Here is a 16203-nt window from a genome sequence, read left to right as displayed (position 1 = left end):
AAGTCTTAGAAACACTATGCAACTTTTTCCAAAGGTTACAGTTCTTAGAAGAGGCAGGATTTATATGCAGGTAATTTGACTCAAGAGTTTGTGTTCTTTCCATTACAGCATGTTTCTTTAAAAAAGCTTCCCTCTCAGGGAAAATACTACAGAGTCTATTGCCTGGCTTAATATCTTCATCATAATGTGGAACTAATTTTCTGATGAATCAGCATGGAGTAGGCTGAGCAGCATGCCCACAGTACAGTTGTCTCTAATAAGGTCTGGTGAAGGACACAGTGAAGGGCAATAAAACCCCAGCATGAACACAGAGTTTTATTCTTTCTGATGAGTCACATGTGAGGCATAGTCAAATCTGGCCTCTTCTTTTTGAGCCAAAATAAGCTCTGCATTTGCCAGCTATGTTGTTGGTGTCTTCTTTGTTTCCATGAAGTCAGTAATATACCCGGCTTTTGAAAACACCAACTTTATTAAAGGAATACTGCTTTAAAAATGTTAGTACAAAGGAGTAAAAGTAGACCCCCACCAGGATGCCAGAGAACTAGGTTTCATGCAATAAAAAGGGAAACAGTTTCATATCTAGCCTGGTTTGGGTTGAGAAAGATTCTCAATTCAGGTTGAAGCTCATTGGGAAACAGTGCTGGGGTAAATCAGTGACCCTGCTGCATGTGTGGAGTGGGGGAGTGGCGGGATATATCATGCACTTGCCATCCCTATTCTGGTACATGCCCTCTCCCTTCTCCCACGTATTAACTTTATGGCTTTGTGCAAGTTGATTCAGCATCTTAAGGCCTTTATAGGAAAATGGAGATAATGACACCTTACGTATCTAAAGGCAGCATGGATAGACTAGCTGAACTCTTCAAATCTTTTTCAGCTAGGAGGTTTAAGATTCTATTTTCTAGTATAAAGCTTAGCATTGGCTGGACCTTAATGGATTTAGTTATTGGAAACTTTAATAATGATAAGGTATTTTAAAAGGGCAGTAAAAATTTTGAAATGATTCTGCTCTAAGTCAAAGAGATGAACAATATATCAATTCTTTCTTCATATCAAAATAATAATACTGAGGAAGTCCATTAAATGGCTAATTTAATTATAGCCTGTGAACCCTGTGGGGTCAGTGAAAATTATTTAGAAAAACATAGGAATGTAGGGTAGCATTGTATCTATGCAGATGTTGAGTCTTAAGGAAATAACACTGTAAAACAATAAATTAGTTAACCTCATTATAGCCTTGCCTTGAGAAGAAACACAGATGATGTCTCTTCTATGTGAAATGTTCAATGAAGAACACCTCTACTTTCAATACTCACACTCTATGCAATAAAAAGAAAATAGGCTCAGAACTGCTTATCACAGATCAGTGTCTTACCTGGGATCACAGAGAAATTTGGTCTTCTCTCCTTCTTCTCTCCAGATAAGCCATTCTCGAAAGGAAGGATGTACAAACATACGAGTCATGTCTCTGCGCTTGATTAGGAACATGGAGAGGTTCTCCATTCTCTGCTGAAAATCCTCCCATTCTAGTGTGCCTTCAATGCTCCCAGCATTGATGGCCTGGAAGATATGCTCATCAGTCAGTGGGTGGAGAGAGGCCACTGCCACATTCAGGAGAGGCATCACCCGGTCAAAGGAAGACTGGGTTGGAAACTTCATATTGCATTGGAGTAAGTAAACCTCTGAGAGCGAAACAGGAACTACTTTGTAGCTAGAGCTCTTTAACACTAGGTAGCCTTTCTCTATGAGGTCAAAGGTGAGTTTCAGGTATAGATAGGACCCTTGACTGAGGGTCTTGAGATGAGAACTGAGTTTGCCAAATGTAGTATTGTCCATTTTGCCATTAAGTGAAATGTTATTCTGGATCTCTGAGCTGCTGTGTATCCGGTGCAGGATGTAAGCCTGCAGGTCCTGGTCGATGGCTTCATTCTCTTCTAGTCGATCCAAAAATATCCTATGGAAAGGCAGCAGCTTGGTAATTTCCTAAAACAGATGGAGAGAGAGAAAGAGACAGAAAGACATTCAGTTTCCCCTAACTCTTGTGATCAACTATGAGGTTCACAAATTTATTCTGAACGTTGAAGTGGCCAAACAGGGAAACATGATCAAGTATTAGTATACATAAAGTAAAACAAATTAGTTGCATAGAAGGGACACAACTTCTCCTAACATTGAGACTTAAGATACATTTTTTAATGGGTCTTTGTAAAGGGTGCTTTTGGAGTGATTTCATGATCGTTATTCTAAACAACACTCCTGAAATAAATAGAAAATGAAGTGCTGTGTAACTCTTTTGCTGTAATTTTTCTCAGTGTAAACCAGGGCATAATGCCAAGTACAAGTCAGTAACAGAAATGTATAAGGATTCGAAGAATGGCTTAGAAAAACTTGGCTTTCTAACCCTCCTAATAAAATGACTATTAAAAAAAATTTCCCACACAACACAGATGTATAAAATGACTACATTTAAATGTGGGCCTTCTGGAGATACCTCAGTTGAAAGGTACACTTATAACATCAGGAAGCTTGGCACCTTGGTAATCTGCTGGAAATTCCATTGGGGGAAGGTGATACGGTTTTGTGGCTACTCCTATGCACTGGATTCCATCCTTTCTTACCAACTCATGGACTTTGCTCCTGTGAGTACCCATTCTCTCTTCTGCATCTGGTTCTTCTCAGCTGAGTCACACAGACATAAACTCCATATTCTTCCTTCCAGCTACCACCCTGTATCTCTGTTCCCATTTTTCGCAAAAGTTTTCTCTATTTGCTATTTATAATTCTTTCCTTCTCATTCTCTCCTCCATTTGTTCCAATCAGGCTACACCCCCACCACCTCACTGAAATGGTTCATGTCAAGGGCATCAGTAACTTTCGATTTGCCAAATCCAGTAATAGAGTTTCAGTTCTCATCTTCCTCAACCTCTCAGCAATGTGTGACACAACAGATCTCACTGTGATGCACTTTTTCTGGAGTCACTTTCTGCAGCTTGCTCCCAGAGAATGTTTCCCTCTTTTCTCTCTCAGCACACTGGCCACTTTTACCCTCCCTTTTTTGCTGGCTCCTTTTTTATTTCCCAGCTCACCCAGGCCTCTGGGCTCTGTTCTTTCCTCTTCTCTAGCCATTCTCACTCCCATCAATAGATTCTTTAGTCCTGTGGTGCTAAATATCATCTATATGTGGCACATGCCTAACTTTATGTTTCTAGCTTAGTTATCTCCCCTGAGTCCCATCTTGTATCTGTCTACGCAACATTTACATTTGGGTATTTCATAGACAATGTGACCAAATCAGAATTTAATTTTGTCTCCAGCCACAAAACTCACCCCATGTCAATAAACGGCATTACCACTGACCCTACCACCAAAGTCTAGAAGATATCTGTGATCTTTTTATTGTCCTCAAATCATCATTTGCTCACAACACACCCAGGATTCTTTCTTGAGTCGTCTCTCTTGCTGACACCCACATTCAGCCCATCATCAAGTCCTTTGACTCTCCTTCAAAATACAGTCCATTGAAATATGACCATTTCATATGGGCCCCATCATTACCACTCTAGTCTAAGCCACCATTACCTTTTACCTATACTTCTGCTTCAACTCTTTATCCCTTACATTTTATTATGTAGACAGCCAGTTGACAGAAATCTTTAAAAAAGGCAGATCAGATCTCATCACTTTTAAAGGACAGGCCTTTCCTATATACTCTATCTAAAACAAGTACTATCCAGTTATCCCTCCATCCTATTTTGTTTTTCTTCATAGCACTTAACACTACCTGTAATTTTAGTATACGTTTAATTTTTTGCTCATTTGTTTTTTGTGTTTCTTACTAAAATATAAGCTTTAGGAGGATGGGAATATTGCCTGTCTTGTTCATTTTCAATCTCCAGCCCCCAGAATAGTCCCTGAAATACTCTTAAGTACTTAAGAAATGTTTGTGGAAATAATGATGATCAAATATAAATGAAGGTTCATTTTCTAAAACCTATACATTCTTTCACTATCAGAAAAGAAATAATTTAAAAAAATTCTTAGTTGAAGTACTTTTTCTGTTGGCACAGCTGAAAAATTAAAGTCACCTACTCTACCCGGAAACACAATTTCTCTTGAGACTGCCCATGATATTATGTGAGAATTATGTATGAGGATAACATCTCCAAAGCATCCATTTGGTAAAGCAGTCAGAGATTACATTCCTGGAGGTTTCTTTTGTTCATTTTTCATTTTTAACCATCAAGCTACTAATAATGATAGGTTATATAATTTTCAGTTGTAAAGATGGATTTATATTGATTTATCCATATCCTTTAGCTCAAATTACTTAGAGATTAATAATAAATATCTGTAAGGTGGTGGCCAAGATTAGAAATACAGTTTCTCATCATGGAAGACAGTAATGCTAATTGGTCAATATATAGAAATAATGCTAAGCGCCTGGCAGAGGGGGAAAGGAGGGACTTAAATGTACAGTCTATTTTCTGTACCTTAGTGCTTATGACATGGGGGCTGCATCCAAATAGTGAGATGAGTGTATAATGTTTGAGATTTTAATATTCATCAGAGAAGGAAATAATTTTTATAAAAAGAATGAGAAACATTGTTCCAAACCAAGTGTGAATATGTAAAGAATGGGACACCAACTCAGCTACAAGGAGAATGCTGGGGAAAGTAGAGTCATTTATCTTTAGCCCATATATTTCTACAGGCTCACTCTCACATTCCTGGTCCTTCTTCCAGGCCATTAAGTGACCAGTGAGTGAGCAGGGAAAGTAACTAGAAAAAAAAACAACTTATCTCTCATTTGTAGTAAATTTAATCTAAAGCCCTAATATTGCCAATTTTTGATAGAGGAGGACAGATATAGAAGAAAGTCCATATTCATGCTATAGAAGAGTTGTTTAAGTAGAAGCAGAGGGAGGAACCAGAAGATCTGATTCTAGGGTGTAGACTGAACTGAATTTTGCATAGCATTAAATGATTAAAAAATGTTAAATGAAAGTCCAAGTGTTAGAGATCATCTTTACACAGCTGTCCTCAGAACAGTCTAGAAAAATTGACTTTCTTTTCATGCTATTTTGAGGAACATTTTATCAAACCTCATCCAGAGCAATAGGAATGGGAATCTGAGAGTAATGTACAAAGAATGTTCTTTCTAGATCATATCTCTCAAAATATTAGACTAATTCTCTGGGAATTATTCTTCCTAATGCTCTAGGACATAGTAGAGGTTTAGGAAGCTAGGACCTAGAACTTTTTCAGTCTAAGCTCTTTCCAAGAGGAATCATTTACAGTTTAAAAGCAAACAAACACATACCTGTAAACTGGTCCTAACTGTTACAATTAGTTTGAGCCAAGAAGGAAACTTTCCGATCATTTTACTCAGAAATGATACAATTGTATCCCCATAATCCGGTTTGTGAAATTCTGCTTCATTTAATCCATCAATTAAAATGATGAAATCTTCATCTGGGATTTTTCTCTCTGAGATAGAAAGAAACAAATTACTTAATAATTACCAAGCGGATAAATGAGTTCTTATTGGATCTTTGATCACATATTTCTTTGGAACAAAATATTAGAAAAGGCTTGTCATGTGTTTAGTGAATGCTCAGGGTACATAATTTATTCTACAGGCACGGAAAAATTCACTTCGTAAATTCATTTTGCTCTTAATCAGGTGTGAAGGCTTTTGTCACATACGAGTATATATATCATTATTTTCAGAAATCCCCATATTAATACTTGTAAGGCAGCCTGAGTATTGGAGTTAAGAAAATTTGCACATGGGAAGTCATTTTTCTCTTACACATGAAAAAGCTGAGTAAAATGTGTTCTGTTTTTCTTTTTCTTTTTTCTATCTGATAGCATTAAAGGGAATAGTATCATATGTTCTTTTGGGAATGTCCCCAAAAGGTTTCTGTAAAGTCTAAAGCAGTATATAGGACTGTATGTGAATGTAAATGTGTAGTGGGAAGGAAGAGACAGAGTAACAAAGGAAAGGAATCCCAGGCAATAGAGCTGAACCAGGTGGGCTAGATCCCAACACCCTAGCAGCTTCCTAGACTATACCTAACACAGCCGCAATGAGACCAGTCCCTTGCGTGATCTTCCAAAAGGTGGAGGACTCAAGTGGGAAAGACAAACATCAGCTATGTTTGTGTCCAGTTCTCTCTTGGACTCCACATGATCCTGCACTGACAAAATCAGTTTAACTTTAAGGCTAGGCTGACAAAGCAGCTTGGTAAGATTTCAGGCTTTTGCACTAGCTAAATGTTTATTGATTCTTGGTTGAACAGTCAATAGATTCAAAAATTTCCACACTGAAAGAACACTTGAGTCTAAGTGAATTGTGAACAACAAGTAAAAGTTATTGGTTAGCAGGATCTCACAGGCTCTGAAAGGGGGAAAGCAGAGGGAAGAGGGCAAGCAGTCATCAGATACCTGGAGTGAGAAACAGGTTTTATCTGAGGAGCAAAAAGAAGATGAAGCTGAGGACAGAAGAAAATGTCTATGGACTTGTGTACAAAATCGGCTCTTCCTGCCTTTGAAAGTCAAGACCAACTGAAACTGAACATGCTACTTTGTTTCCATATTTGAAACTATACAGATCTTTTGCAATGATTAATAAGCCCTTATTATTTTTCTCCTAAAGCATAAACTTTGTAAAAGAGATTTAATTTCAATATCCAAAATACTGCAAGTCAGTTCTCAAATTATGAAGAGTTTTAACAATTACTTCCATCTGTCAAGTTTTTAGGGAGTGAAATGAACTATGGATTCCAGCTCTATTAACAATCGTTACTAATGGAATGGTATTCTGGATGATGAAGCACCAAGAAAACATGAAATTCCTTCAGGGAGTGCAAAGTATTAAGGAAGAAAGAGGAGTTGCTTGGAACTAACTGGGATTTACCCAAACAACTGGGGGCGTGTTATGTTCTTGATTTTGAAGGCTCTGGCTCCCTTAAGCTTAACTGTGCCTTTAATTTCCATAGAGGAATTTTCTAGTTGCATTCTGCCTGGCTAAGCACCATCAGCTAGTATCACTCACTGTGCTGGAGCTATCTATCCCTGTACTGGTTCAGGAGCGCCCACTGCAACATTTTCAAGCTCTGATTGTTAAACAGCTGGTAGCTTGGAATTGTCTATGGTGGGAATATTTACATAATAAAAATTGGCAAATATTACAAATCAGCCCTCCTCTCCCAGGTGGCTGTTAAAAATTTACCAGCACACCACTGTCCCCGCCCTTCAATTACACCTCCTTTAATAACTTCAACCAGGTTCCTTCATAAGAAAGTCATGATCTTCCAGTAGAGAAATCAGCTGATGATAATGCATTTGTTGAGATTTTCTTTGGGAAATCATTGCAAACACATTCTCAAGTATGAAGATCAGTAATGTATACTAAATTATGGTCCAGACATTTTAATGAATGAATAATTCATTTGTTAATAAAATTACATTTTTATTTGCATAAATTCTTAGTAGATTAAGCCTGTGAGTAAAGCAGATAATATATCATTTTTTCTTTTTAAAAGGGGGTACTTGCCTTCCCCCTTAATAAAGTTAATTTTATTCTAAATTCTGTTTTTTTTTTTTTTTTTTTGAGATTTCCCCTGTTTCGAAGGAATTACTTACAAGTCACCTACTAATGTAGGTGTCAAAAAAATTTCATCATTTAGGAAGTAAGGAGGTGATATTTATCTAAGGATATCATAATTTTTAGGATTCAGAACAATAAATGCAAATAATTTCCTAATGGTACTAATACTGTAAAACAATGAGAACTGTTCCTAAAATAATTCATTTTCCTTTGCTAAATGATAAGGTTTCTCAATTATAAATTTAAGAGGTGAGATATTAATGGTCTTTAGATTTTGACTTTCAAACGCAACCAGCCTACAAGAATGCCTCAGTATGTTCATTTATTCAAATTTCTGTAGATATTTAGAGTAGTACTTTAAATAAGTAGCTTAAAAAAAATCTACAAAAAAAAAATAAATTTGCGACTAACAAACGATCGCTGCTTCATATTTTGCCATGTAAGAACATGTAAAATATAATTACCATCCACGATCACCACTATTTCATAGAATAAAAGGGATGTTAACATTAAAAAAGTAGGAGGGACATTATCTAATCTTTACATACATACATATGGAAAACTACATTATATCTACATCCATACAAATTCTGAGTTGTTGCTATTTTTGTATTCTGTCATGGACTAACTAAAAACTTTAAATTGACTGGTGCTTAGGAGCCACTGCTCTAGGTGACAAGTCACTAAAAAGGTTTCCCAAGCCCTTTAAAATCCTTATTTTTAAACCCTTGTAAATACACATTCACCAGGGATTCCCCACTGCCTCTACTTACATGTGTTCCTAACAAATATGTGAACTTTCTTCCTTAGTAGTTTCATTGTAAGACTACCTAGGTGCCTGAGAGAAATAAGAATTACAGAGACTGCAAGAGAAGAGATACTAGCTAGTACTGAAGTCAGAACTGAATCCTGGCGCATGAGATTCTTTTACTGGTATATATAGGAATTGTTGAAAGTGAAAAAGAAGACTCATATCAGACAATATCTTTGTTCTGAAAAGCTTTACATAATATCCGAGTTATCTTTCCTTCAGTGTGGTAACAAATTAGTGTCTCAGCTGAGCCTGGTGGCTCACATCTGTAATCCCAACACTTCGGGAGGCTGAGGTGGGAGGATGGCTTGAGTCCAGGAGTTCCAGACCAGCCTGGGCAACATCGTGAGACACTATCTTTACAAAAAATAGAAAAAAATTAGCCAAGTATGATGGTGCGCCTCTGTAGTCCTAGTTACTCAGGCAGGAGGATTGCTTGGGCTCAAGAGGTCAAGGCTGCTGTGAGCTATAATCTTGTCACTGTACTCCAGCCTGGGTGACAAGAGTGAGACCCTGTTCCAACAAAACAAAACAAAACAAAACAAAACAATTTGTGTCTCCTTTCATTTCATATTGGCAGCTAAAGCAAAAGTGTACTGAGAAACTTCAAAACTTTTTCGTTCGTTTCACATGAGCATGTGGGTGTGCGTGTGTGTATGTATTTTAATCACTGTACTTGTGGAACTTTAAAGTACTGTGAAAAATATTGACTCATTTTTCAAAGAAAATACATAATTTGAAATCTAGCTTCTGACTCTAAACTGAAAGTGTTTTCCATTGAAAAAACTCCAACTACCTTTAAAAAATAACTCTATTTTTAAAATTATTGCAATAAACTTTATATATAGTGAATTACAAAGATCTTAACTATATACTTTGATAAGTTTTGACAGCTATATGTACTCATGTAAGCAACACTGTTATCAAAATACAGAACATTTCTATCATTCCGGAAATTTCTGTTAGGTTCCCCTCCAGTCAGTCCTCAATAGGAAACCACTGTTCTGATTTCTGTCACTGCAGACACTTGCTTCTTTTGCTTAACATGTTTCTGAGACTCTTCTACACTGAGTGTACTATTATTTTGTTCTTTTTTATTTTTTTATTTTTTTTTTATTTTTTGAGACGGAGTCTCGCTCTATCGCCCAGGCTGGAGTGCAGTGGCGCGATCTCGGCTCACTGCAAGCTCCACCTCCTGGGTTCATGCCATTCTCCTGCCTCAGCCTCCTGAGTAGCTGGGACTACAGGCGCCCGCCACCGCGCCCGGCTAATTTTCTGTATTTTTAGTAGAGACGGGGTTTCACCGTGGTCTCGATCTCCTGACCTTGTGATCCGCCCGCCTCGGCCTCCCAAAGTGATGGGATTACAGGCGTGAGCCACCGCGCCCAGCCTATTTTGTTCCTTTTTAATACTAAGAAGTATTCAATTGAATACTTTATCTATTCTGTTGATGGACATTCGGGCTGTTTCCAGTTTTTGACGACTATGAATAAAGCTGCTAGAAACATTCTTGTACAAGTGTTTTGCAGACATACGTTTTCATTTCTCTTGGGTAAATACATAGGAATAGAGTTGCTTGGTCATAAAGGAGATGTACATTTAACTTTATAAGCAACTGTTGGCTGGGTGTGGTGGCTCATGCCTATAATCCCAGCACTTTGAGAGGCTGAGGCGGGGAAACTGCTTGGGCCCAGGAGTATGAGACCAGCCTGGACAACATGGCAAGACTCCCATCTCTTAAAAAAAAAAATTAGCCAGGTGTGGTGGTACGTGCCTGTAGCCCTGGTTACTCAGAAGGCTGAGGTGGGAGGATTGCTTGAGCCGAGAGGGTCGAGGCTGTAGTGAGCTGTGATCATGCCACAGCACTCCAGTTTGGGCAACAGAGTGAGAGACCTTATCTCAAAAAAAAGAAACCGATAAATAGTTTTCCAAAGTAGTAGCACTATTGTATAGTCCCACCAGCAATGTATGAGAGTTCCACTTGTTTTTCATCCTTACCAGCATTGGATGTTCATTCTTTTTAATTTTAACCATTCTAATGGGTGTGAAGTGGTATTCTCATTGTAATTTTAATTTGCATCTCCCCGATTACTCATGTTAACCACTTTTTCATGTATTTGTAGGCTGCTGATGTATCTCCTTTTGTAAAGTGTCTTAAATCGCTTGTCCATGTAAAAACTGAATTGTTTGCATTCTACATGTATGGTACATACAAGTGCTTTGTCTCTCACACACAGAAACAGTGAATATTTCCTCCCCTTTGGTGACTTGCTTTTCCTTTTTGTTAGAGGTATTTTTTGTTGAGCAAATATTTTTAAGTTTGATGAAGTCTAATTTGTCATCATTTTTATATGATTACTGATACTTTATGTCCTAAAGAAATCTTTACTCCAAGTTTGTGAAGATATTCTATGTTTTCTCTATTAGCTTTAGAGATACAACTTTTCTATTTAGGTTTGTGATTCATCTCATATTAATTTTGGTGTAGAGTGTGAAGTAAGGATTGAGATTCATTTCCCCCCACCAAACATTTATCTAGTTGTTCCAGCACCATCTGATGACAAGAATTCTCTAATTGTCTTGGCACCTTAGAGAAGATCAATTGACTGCATATGTGGATCTATTTCTGGATTCTCTATTCTGTTCCATTGATCTATTTTCTATCCTTGCATGAATACAATCCTGCCTGTGGAATTTTGGACCTGACTCAGGCTGGCTCATGAGAGCTGATTGCTAAACGTGTAAGCATCAAATCAGCCCCCCATTCCTGGCTGGTTGTTAAACATTTACTAGCATATCACTGTCAGGACTATTATAGCAATCTGTAATTCTGTACGTCTTGAAACCAGATCCTATCTTCCAACTTTCTTCTTCAAGAATGTTTTGGCTATTTTTGGTACTTTGCATTTCTAAAAGTTGTCCATTTTTACGGAAAAATTCTGCTGGGATTGTGTTTTCTTTTCTTTCTTTTTTTTTGGGGGGGGGGATGGAGTTTCGTTCTTGTTGCCCAGGCTGGAGTGCAATGGCGCAATCTCGGCTCAACGCAACCTCCACCTCCTGGGTTCAAGCGATTCTCCTGCCTCAGCCTCCTGAGTAGCTGGGACTACAGGCATGTGCCACCACGCCCGGCTACATCTTGTATTTTTAGTAGAGACAGGGTTTCTCCATGTTGGTCAGGCTGGTCTCGAACTCCCAACCTCAGGTGATTCACCTGCCTCGGTCTCCCAAAGTGCTGGGATTACAGGCATGGGCCACTGCAACCAGCTGGGATTATGTTTATAGAATAGTTTAAGGAAAAAACTGGCATCTTCCAATCCACATATATGGCATATCTCTTCCACTTACTAAGTTCTTTAATTTCACTCTGCAATATTTTTGCTGTGCTTTTACTATGTCTTACATATCTTTTGTACATTTATTTTTAAGTATTATATATTTTTTGGTGCTACTGAAAATCGTATTTATTCTACTTATTTGTTGCTATTTCAAATAGCAAGCGGTTACCTGAATGTCTGGGGCTGGGGGTTGGAAGCTGGAATCATTGGGAGGCTTATTCATGCATATGTTTGGTGGCAGGGCAGGAATGAGCACTGGGACAGTCAACTAGACTCTCCCTGTGGTTTGTGCTTTGCAGCATGGTGAACTCAGGGTAGTCAGGCTCCATACATGGCAATACACGCCTCCCAAAGCAAGTGCTTTGGTGAACAAGATGGAAGCTGCATGGCTATTTGCGACCTCCCTCAGTTGTCACATAGCATCACTTTGTAGTATCCTGTTGGTTGAAGCAGTTGCAAGCCTGCCCTGTTATGAAGGGAGGGGACCCAGGTTGAACTATTAGTGGAAGTAATGTCAAAGAATTTGTAGCCATGTTTTAAAACTGCCACATAGTTTTAAAATTTCATTTTCAGTATTTTGTTGTTAGTATAGAAATATTTGTATATTGACTTTATAGCCTAAAGCTTTGTGCTTACTAGTTCTAGTCAGATTTCTTTTTTCTGGGTAGATTCCTTAGAGTTTTCTAAGGTAAACAATTATGTTGTCTGCAAATAAAGACAGTTTTACTTCTTCCTTTCCAATCTTTATATTATTTGCATGCTTGTTTATTTTCTTATTGCACTAGCCTGGACCACCAGTGGAATGATGAATGTAAGTGGTGAGAGTGAAGGAACACTCTCGTCTTGCTCTTGACCTTAGGGGAAAAAGCATTCAACATTTCACTACATGTATTTTGGAGTTGCCCTTTATCAAACTAAACTTCCTTCTCCTCCTAGTTTGTGTAGTTTTTATCACTAATTGGTGTAGTTTGGAGGGACCGGTTTCATGGAAGAGAATTTTTCTGGGGTGGAGGGTGGACAGGATGGTTTAGGGATGAAACTGTTCCACCTCAGATTACCAGGCCTCAGATGCAGTGTGCAACCTAGATCCCTTGCATGCATAGTTCACAATAGGGTTCGTGCTCCTACGAGAATCTAATGCTGCAGCTGATGTGACAGAAGGCAGAGCTCAGGCGGTACCCATCACTCACCTCCTGCTGTGTGGCCTAGTTCCTAACAGGCCATGGATCTATATCCATCCATGACCCAGGGGTTGGGGACCCCGATGTAGTATTTTGTCAAATGTTTTTGTACATTTATTGAAATGATTATGTGGATGTTCTCCTTTATTCTGTTAATATGATGAATTACACTGATTTAACTTTTTTTTTTCTTTTTGAGACCAGGTCTCACTCTGTTACCCAAGCTGGAGTGCAGTGGCATGATCTTGGTTCACTGCAGCCTTGACCTCCTGGGCTCAAGTGATCCTCCTGCCTCAGCCTCCTAAGCAGCTGGGACGACAACTGTGCACCACCATGCCTGCTGGTGTTGTTGCTGAGATGGGTACTTGCTATGTTGCCCAGGCTGATCTTGAGTCTTAGGCTCAAGTGATCCTCCTGCCATGGCCTCCCAAAGCATTGGGATTACAGGCATGAGCCACCAAGCCTAGCTTAAATTCCTTTTATGTTCCAGTTACCATACTAGCTGCTATGTCTTCAATGGTTATGCAGTTTTTATAGTTTAGTGGGATAAAAATATGCTAAACATTAAATAACTAGATAGTCATTAATTACACTGTTCTGCCTCAGTCTCCACAGTAGTTGGGACTTATAGCTATTTATCTCTTTAATTTGGTCTATTTTTGATTCACGAATTTTGAACCTCTGTTATTAGGTGCATACATCGAATACATGTTCCTGATGAATTGGCCCTTCTATGTGTATCAAATGCCTCTGTAGAAATACTTCTCGTCTTGAAGTCTACTCTGAGATTACTGTGGTCACCCCAGCTTTCTTATGCTCCATGTTTATACAGTCTCTATCCTTTTACTTTCAATCTGTGTCTTCATATTTAAAAAACTGCATATGGTTGAGTCTTGCTTTTTATCCAGTCTGACAGTTTTTACTTTTTAGCATAAGCGTTTAGTCCATTTACATGTAATGTAATTGTTGATATTATTGCTTATATATCTACCATTTTGCTTGTTTTATCTCTAAAAAAAATTTCTTCATTTCCCGACTTTTGGTCACTCTAGTAAATTTTAGCATTTCCAGCTGGAAAACTGTGTTTCCAGCTATTGCTCATAATGGTGATTTAAGGGTGAGTTAAAAACACGGACATAAAATGAAGTAATTAAATTCACTTAGAACAGTATTTATCAATACAGACAGTATTTATCAATAGAGATGGCTAAAGCTAGTTATGGACACCTAAATGAGAAGCAGATATATCTTGCAGCAAAATTATTAAAAATATGAATTATGGTTGAGAATCTAGAGCTGACTGCAAGCATTTGGATAGCCTTCTTGAATTGGCTGTAAGGTGTAGATCCTTGTATCACTGTGCTGCTTTCAAGGTACTCCTACATGTGAGCAGTTTCTATATTCATGTATCTGTTCAAAATGTATTCCCTAAAATGCCTACTATGTTCAAGGTGAGGTAACCACTATGAAGGATAAAAGCTGAATTTTCAAAAGTTCCTAATTTCAATAACATACAATTTACTCAGAGGGATAAGTACAAAAGTAATTCTTAGAAACTGCAAAGTGTATCTGGCATATGGTAAATATTTAATAAATGTTAATAATAAAATGTAAAATTATTGTTATATATTATGTGTTATGCACCATAAATACATACATATATTTTGAAAAAAGATCTAACGTCATTTGGAAGGACATCATTTCTGACTGCAGGGGGGCAGGTAGATCAGTAGGTATTTCATGAATGAGGTAGCATTTAAGCTGGTCCTTGATACATGGGTGGAATTCTGACAGGCAGAGATGTGAGAAGAAGGTATATCAAGAAAGAAAATAATAAGTAAATATATGGAGGTGGGAAAATCTAGGGACGTATTTGAGGACTAGTGAATATTTTAGTTTACACATAAACACAGGGTTCCTAAGGATAACAGTGAATAATAAAGCTGAAAAGTAGGTTGGATGGTGGCCATCAAGCATCCGGAATGTCAGAACAAGGAACTGAAAGTTAATTCAGAAGGCAATAGGCAATCAGTGGATTATGAATTGGGGAATTATGTGATCAGAGAAGTGCTTTATAAAACTTTATCTGGAAGAAATACATAAAGTCTAGAAGACTGGAGAGACTGGGGAAGAACTTTCCCACCAGGTGTGCCATGAATGGTTTAGAAGTGTACCTAAAATTCTTGTGATGATGATGCTAGAAACAACTGAGCCAAGTGGGTGTGAGAAACATCATGAAGGCAGAATTAACAGGTTTTAGAGATTGACTGAATGTCCAGGAAATAGGCTTAAAAATACTTGTGGAGAAATGGCAAGGTTTAAAAAGGTAACAGGTAGCAGACGTAGTGACAGAGGTCATCAGAGTTGAGCAGAAAGAGAAATTCTGATATCCAGGTAACCAGCATGGAAGCTGAAACAACTAAAGATGATGGCCAGGAGAAATTATAAACCATCTTTCCTTATTAGTACCTCCAAAGCCCTTGAGAAAGGTGTCTAAGACTCTCAGGAATAAACAGGATTGCTCAGGAATTGTATGCATACCCACATCCTTTTCTCTGGCTTCTGGCACTAACAAAACTTTGTTAAGGGTATGGGGCAGGAAGTCTTAAGGAATGCACCACTTTCAAGGAAATGGTTGCACTTAGGCCACTGCTAACACTAGAATTGCAGACAAAAAAGGGAGGAAAGGTATGAACATGAGTGGGAGATGGATCCCATTTAATTTTTTCCACTTAAAAAAACAGCTCTCCTATGATAGTTTATGCATCGTAAAATACCCTTATGCCACTTAAGTAGCTTTTAAAGTGTACAATTACATGATTTCTGGTTTATACACAGAATTGTGCAACCATGGATGCCATTCCACTTCACATGAACTGATGGGGTAATAAGTTTTTTATTAGTATTACATTTTTTATTAATATTACATATTACAGGGGAGATTTCCAACCATAGAACTTCACAACACTGCGCTGGAGCCACAAATTTACTGACTTATTTAAACTTCACAGAAAGGACTGAAAGCTCTACTGTCTTCACAAGGAAAAGGCATTCTATTTGGAAATAAGAATGAGAATTTTTTTTTTTTTTTCTGAGACAGAGTTTTGCTCAGTCGCCCAGGCTGGAGTGCAGTGGTGTGATCTCTGCTCACTGCAAGCTCCGCCTCGCGGGTTCATGCCATCCTCCTGCCTCAGCCTCCCGAGTAGTTGGGACTACAGGCGCCCGCCACCACGCCCGACTAATTTTTTTTTTTTTTTTGGTATT

General features: G+C 38.1%; 1 protein-coding gene across 1 annotated transcript in view; it reads right to left on the bottom strand.

Annotated features, from left to right (window-relative positions):
- Nucleotides 1–2077, bottom strand: part of LOC105551704 (protein TANC2) — a 69142-nt gene extending 67065 nt beyond the window's left edge. Inside the window, exon 1 of the mRNA XM_011997040.1 lies at nucleotides 1376–2077. Within this exon, the coding sequence (XP_011852430.1) occupies nucleotides 1376–1836 (461 nt within the window). The 5' untranslated portion in view covers nucleotides 1837–2077. The remainder of the gene's footprint in view (nucleotides 1–1375) is intronic.
- Between the last annotated feature and the right edge of the window lie 14126 nt (nucleotides 2078–16203).

This window comes from Mandrillus leucophaeus, unplaced genomic scaffold (genome assembly GCF_000951045.1).
Source record: "Mandrillus leucophaeus isolate KB7577 unplaced genomic scaffold, Mleu.le_1.0 Scaffold530, whole genome shotgun sequence".
Taxonomy (NCBI): Eukaryota; Metazoa; Chordata; class Mammalia; order Primates; family Cercopithecidae; genus Mandrillus; species Mandrillus leucophaeus.
Note: the sequence above shows the minus strand (reverse complement) of the source record. Positions and strands in the feature narration are given on the sequence as shown.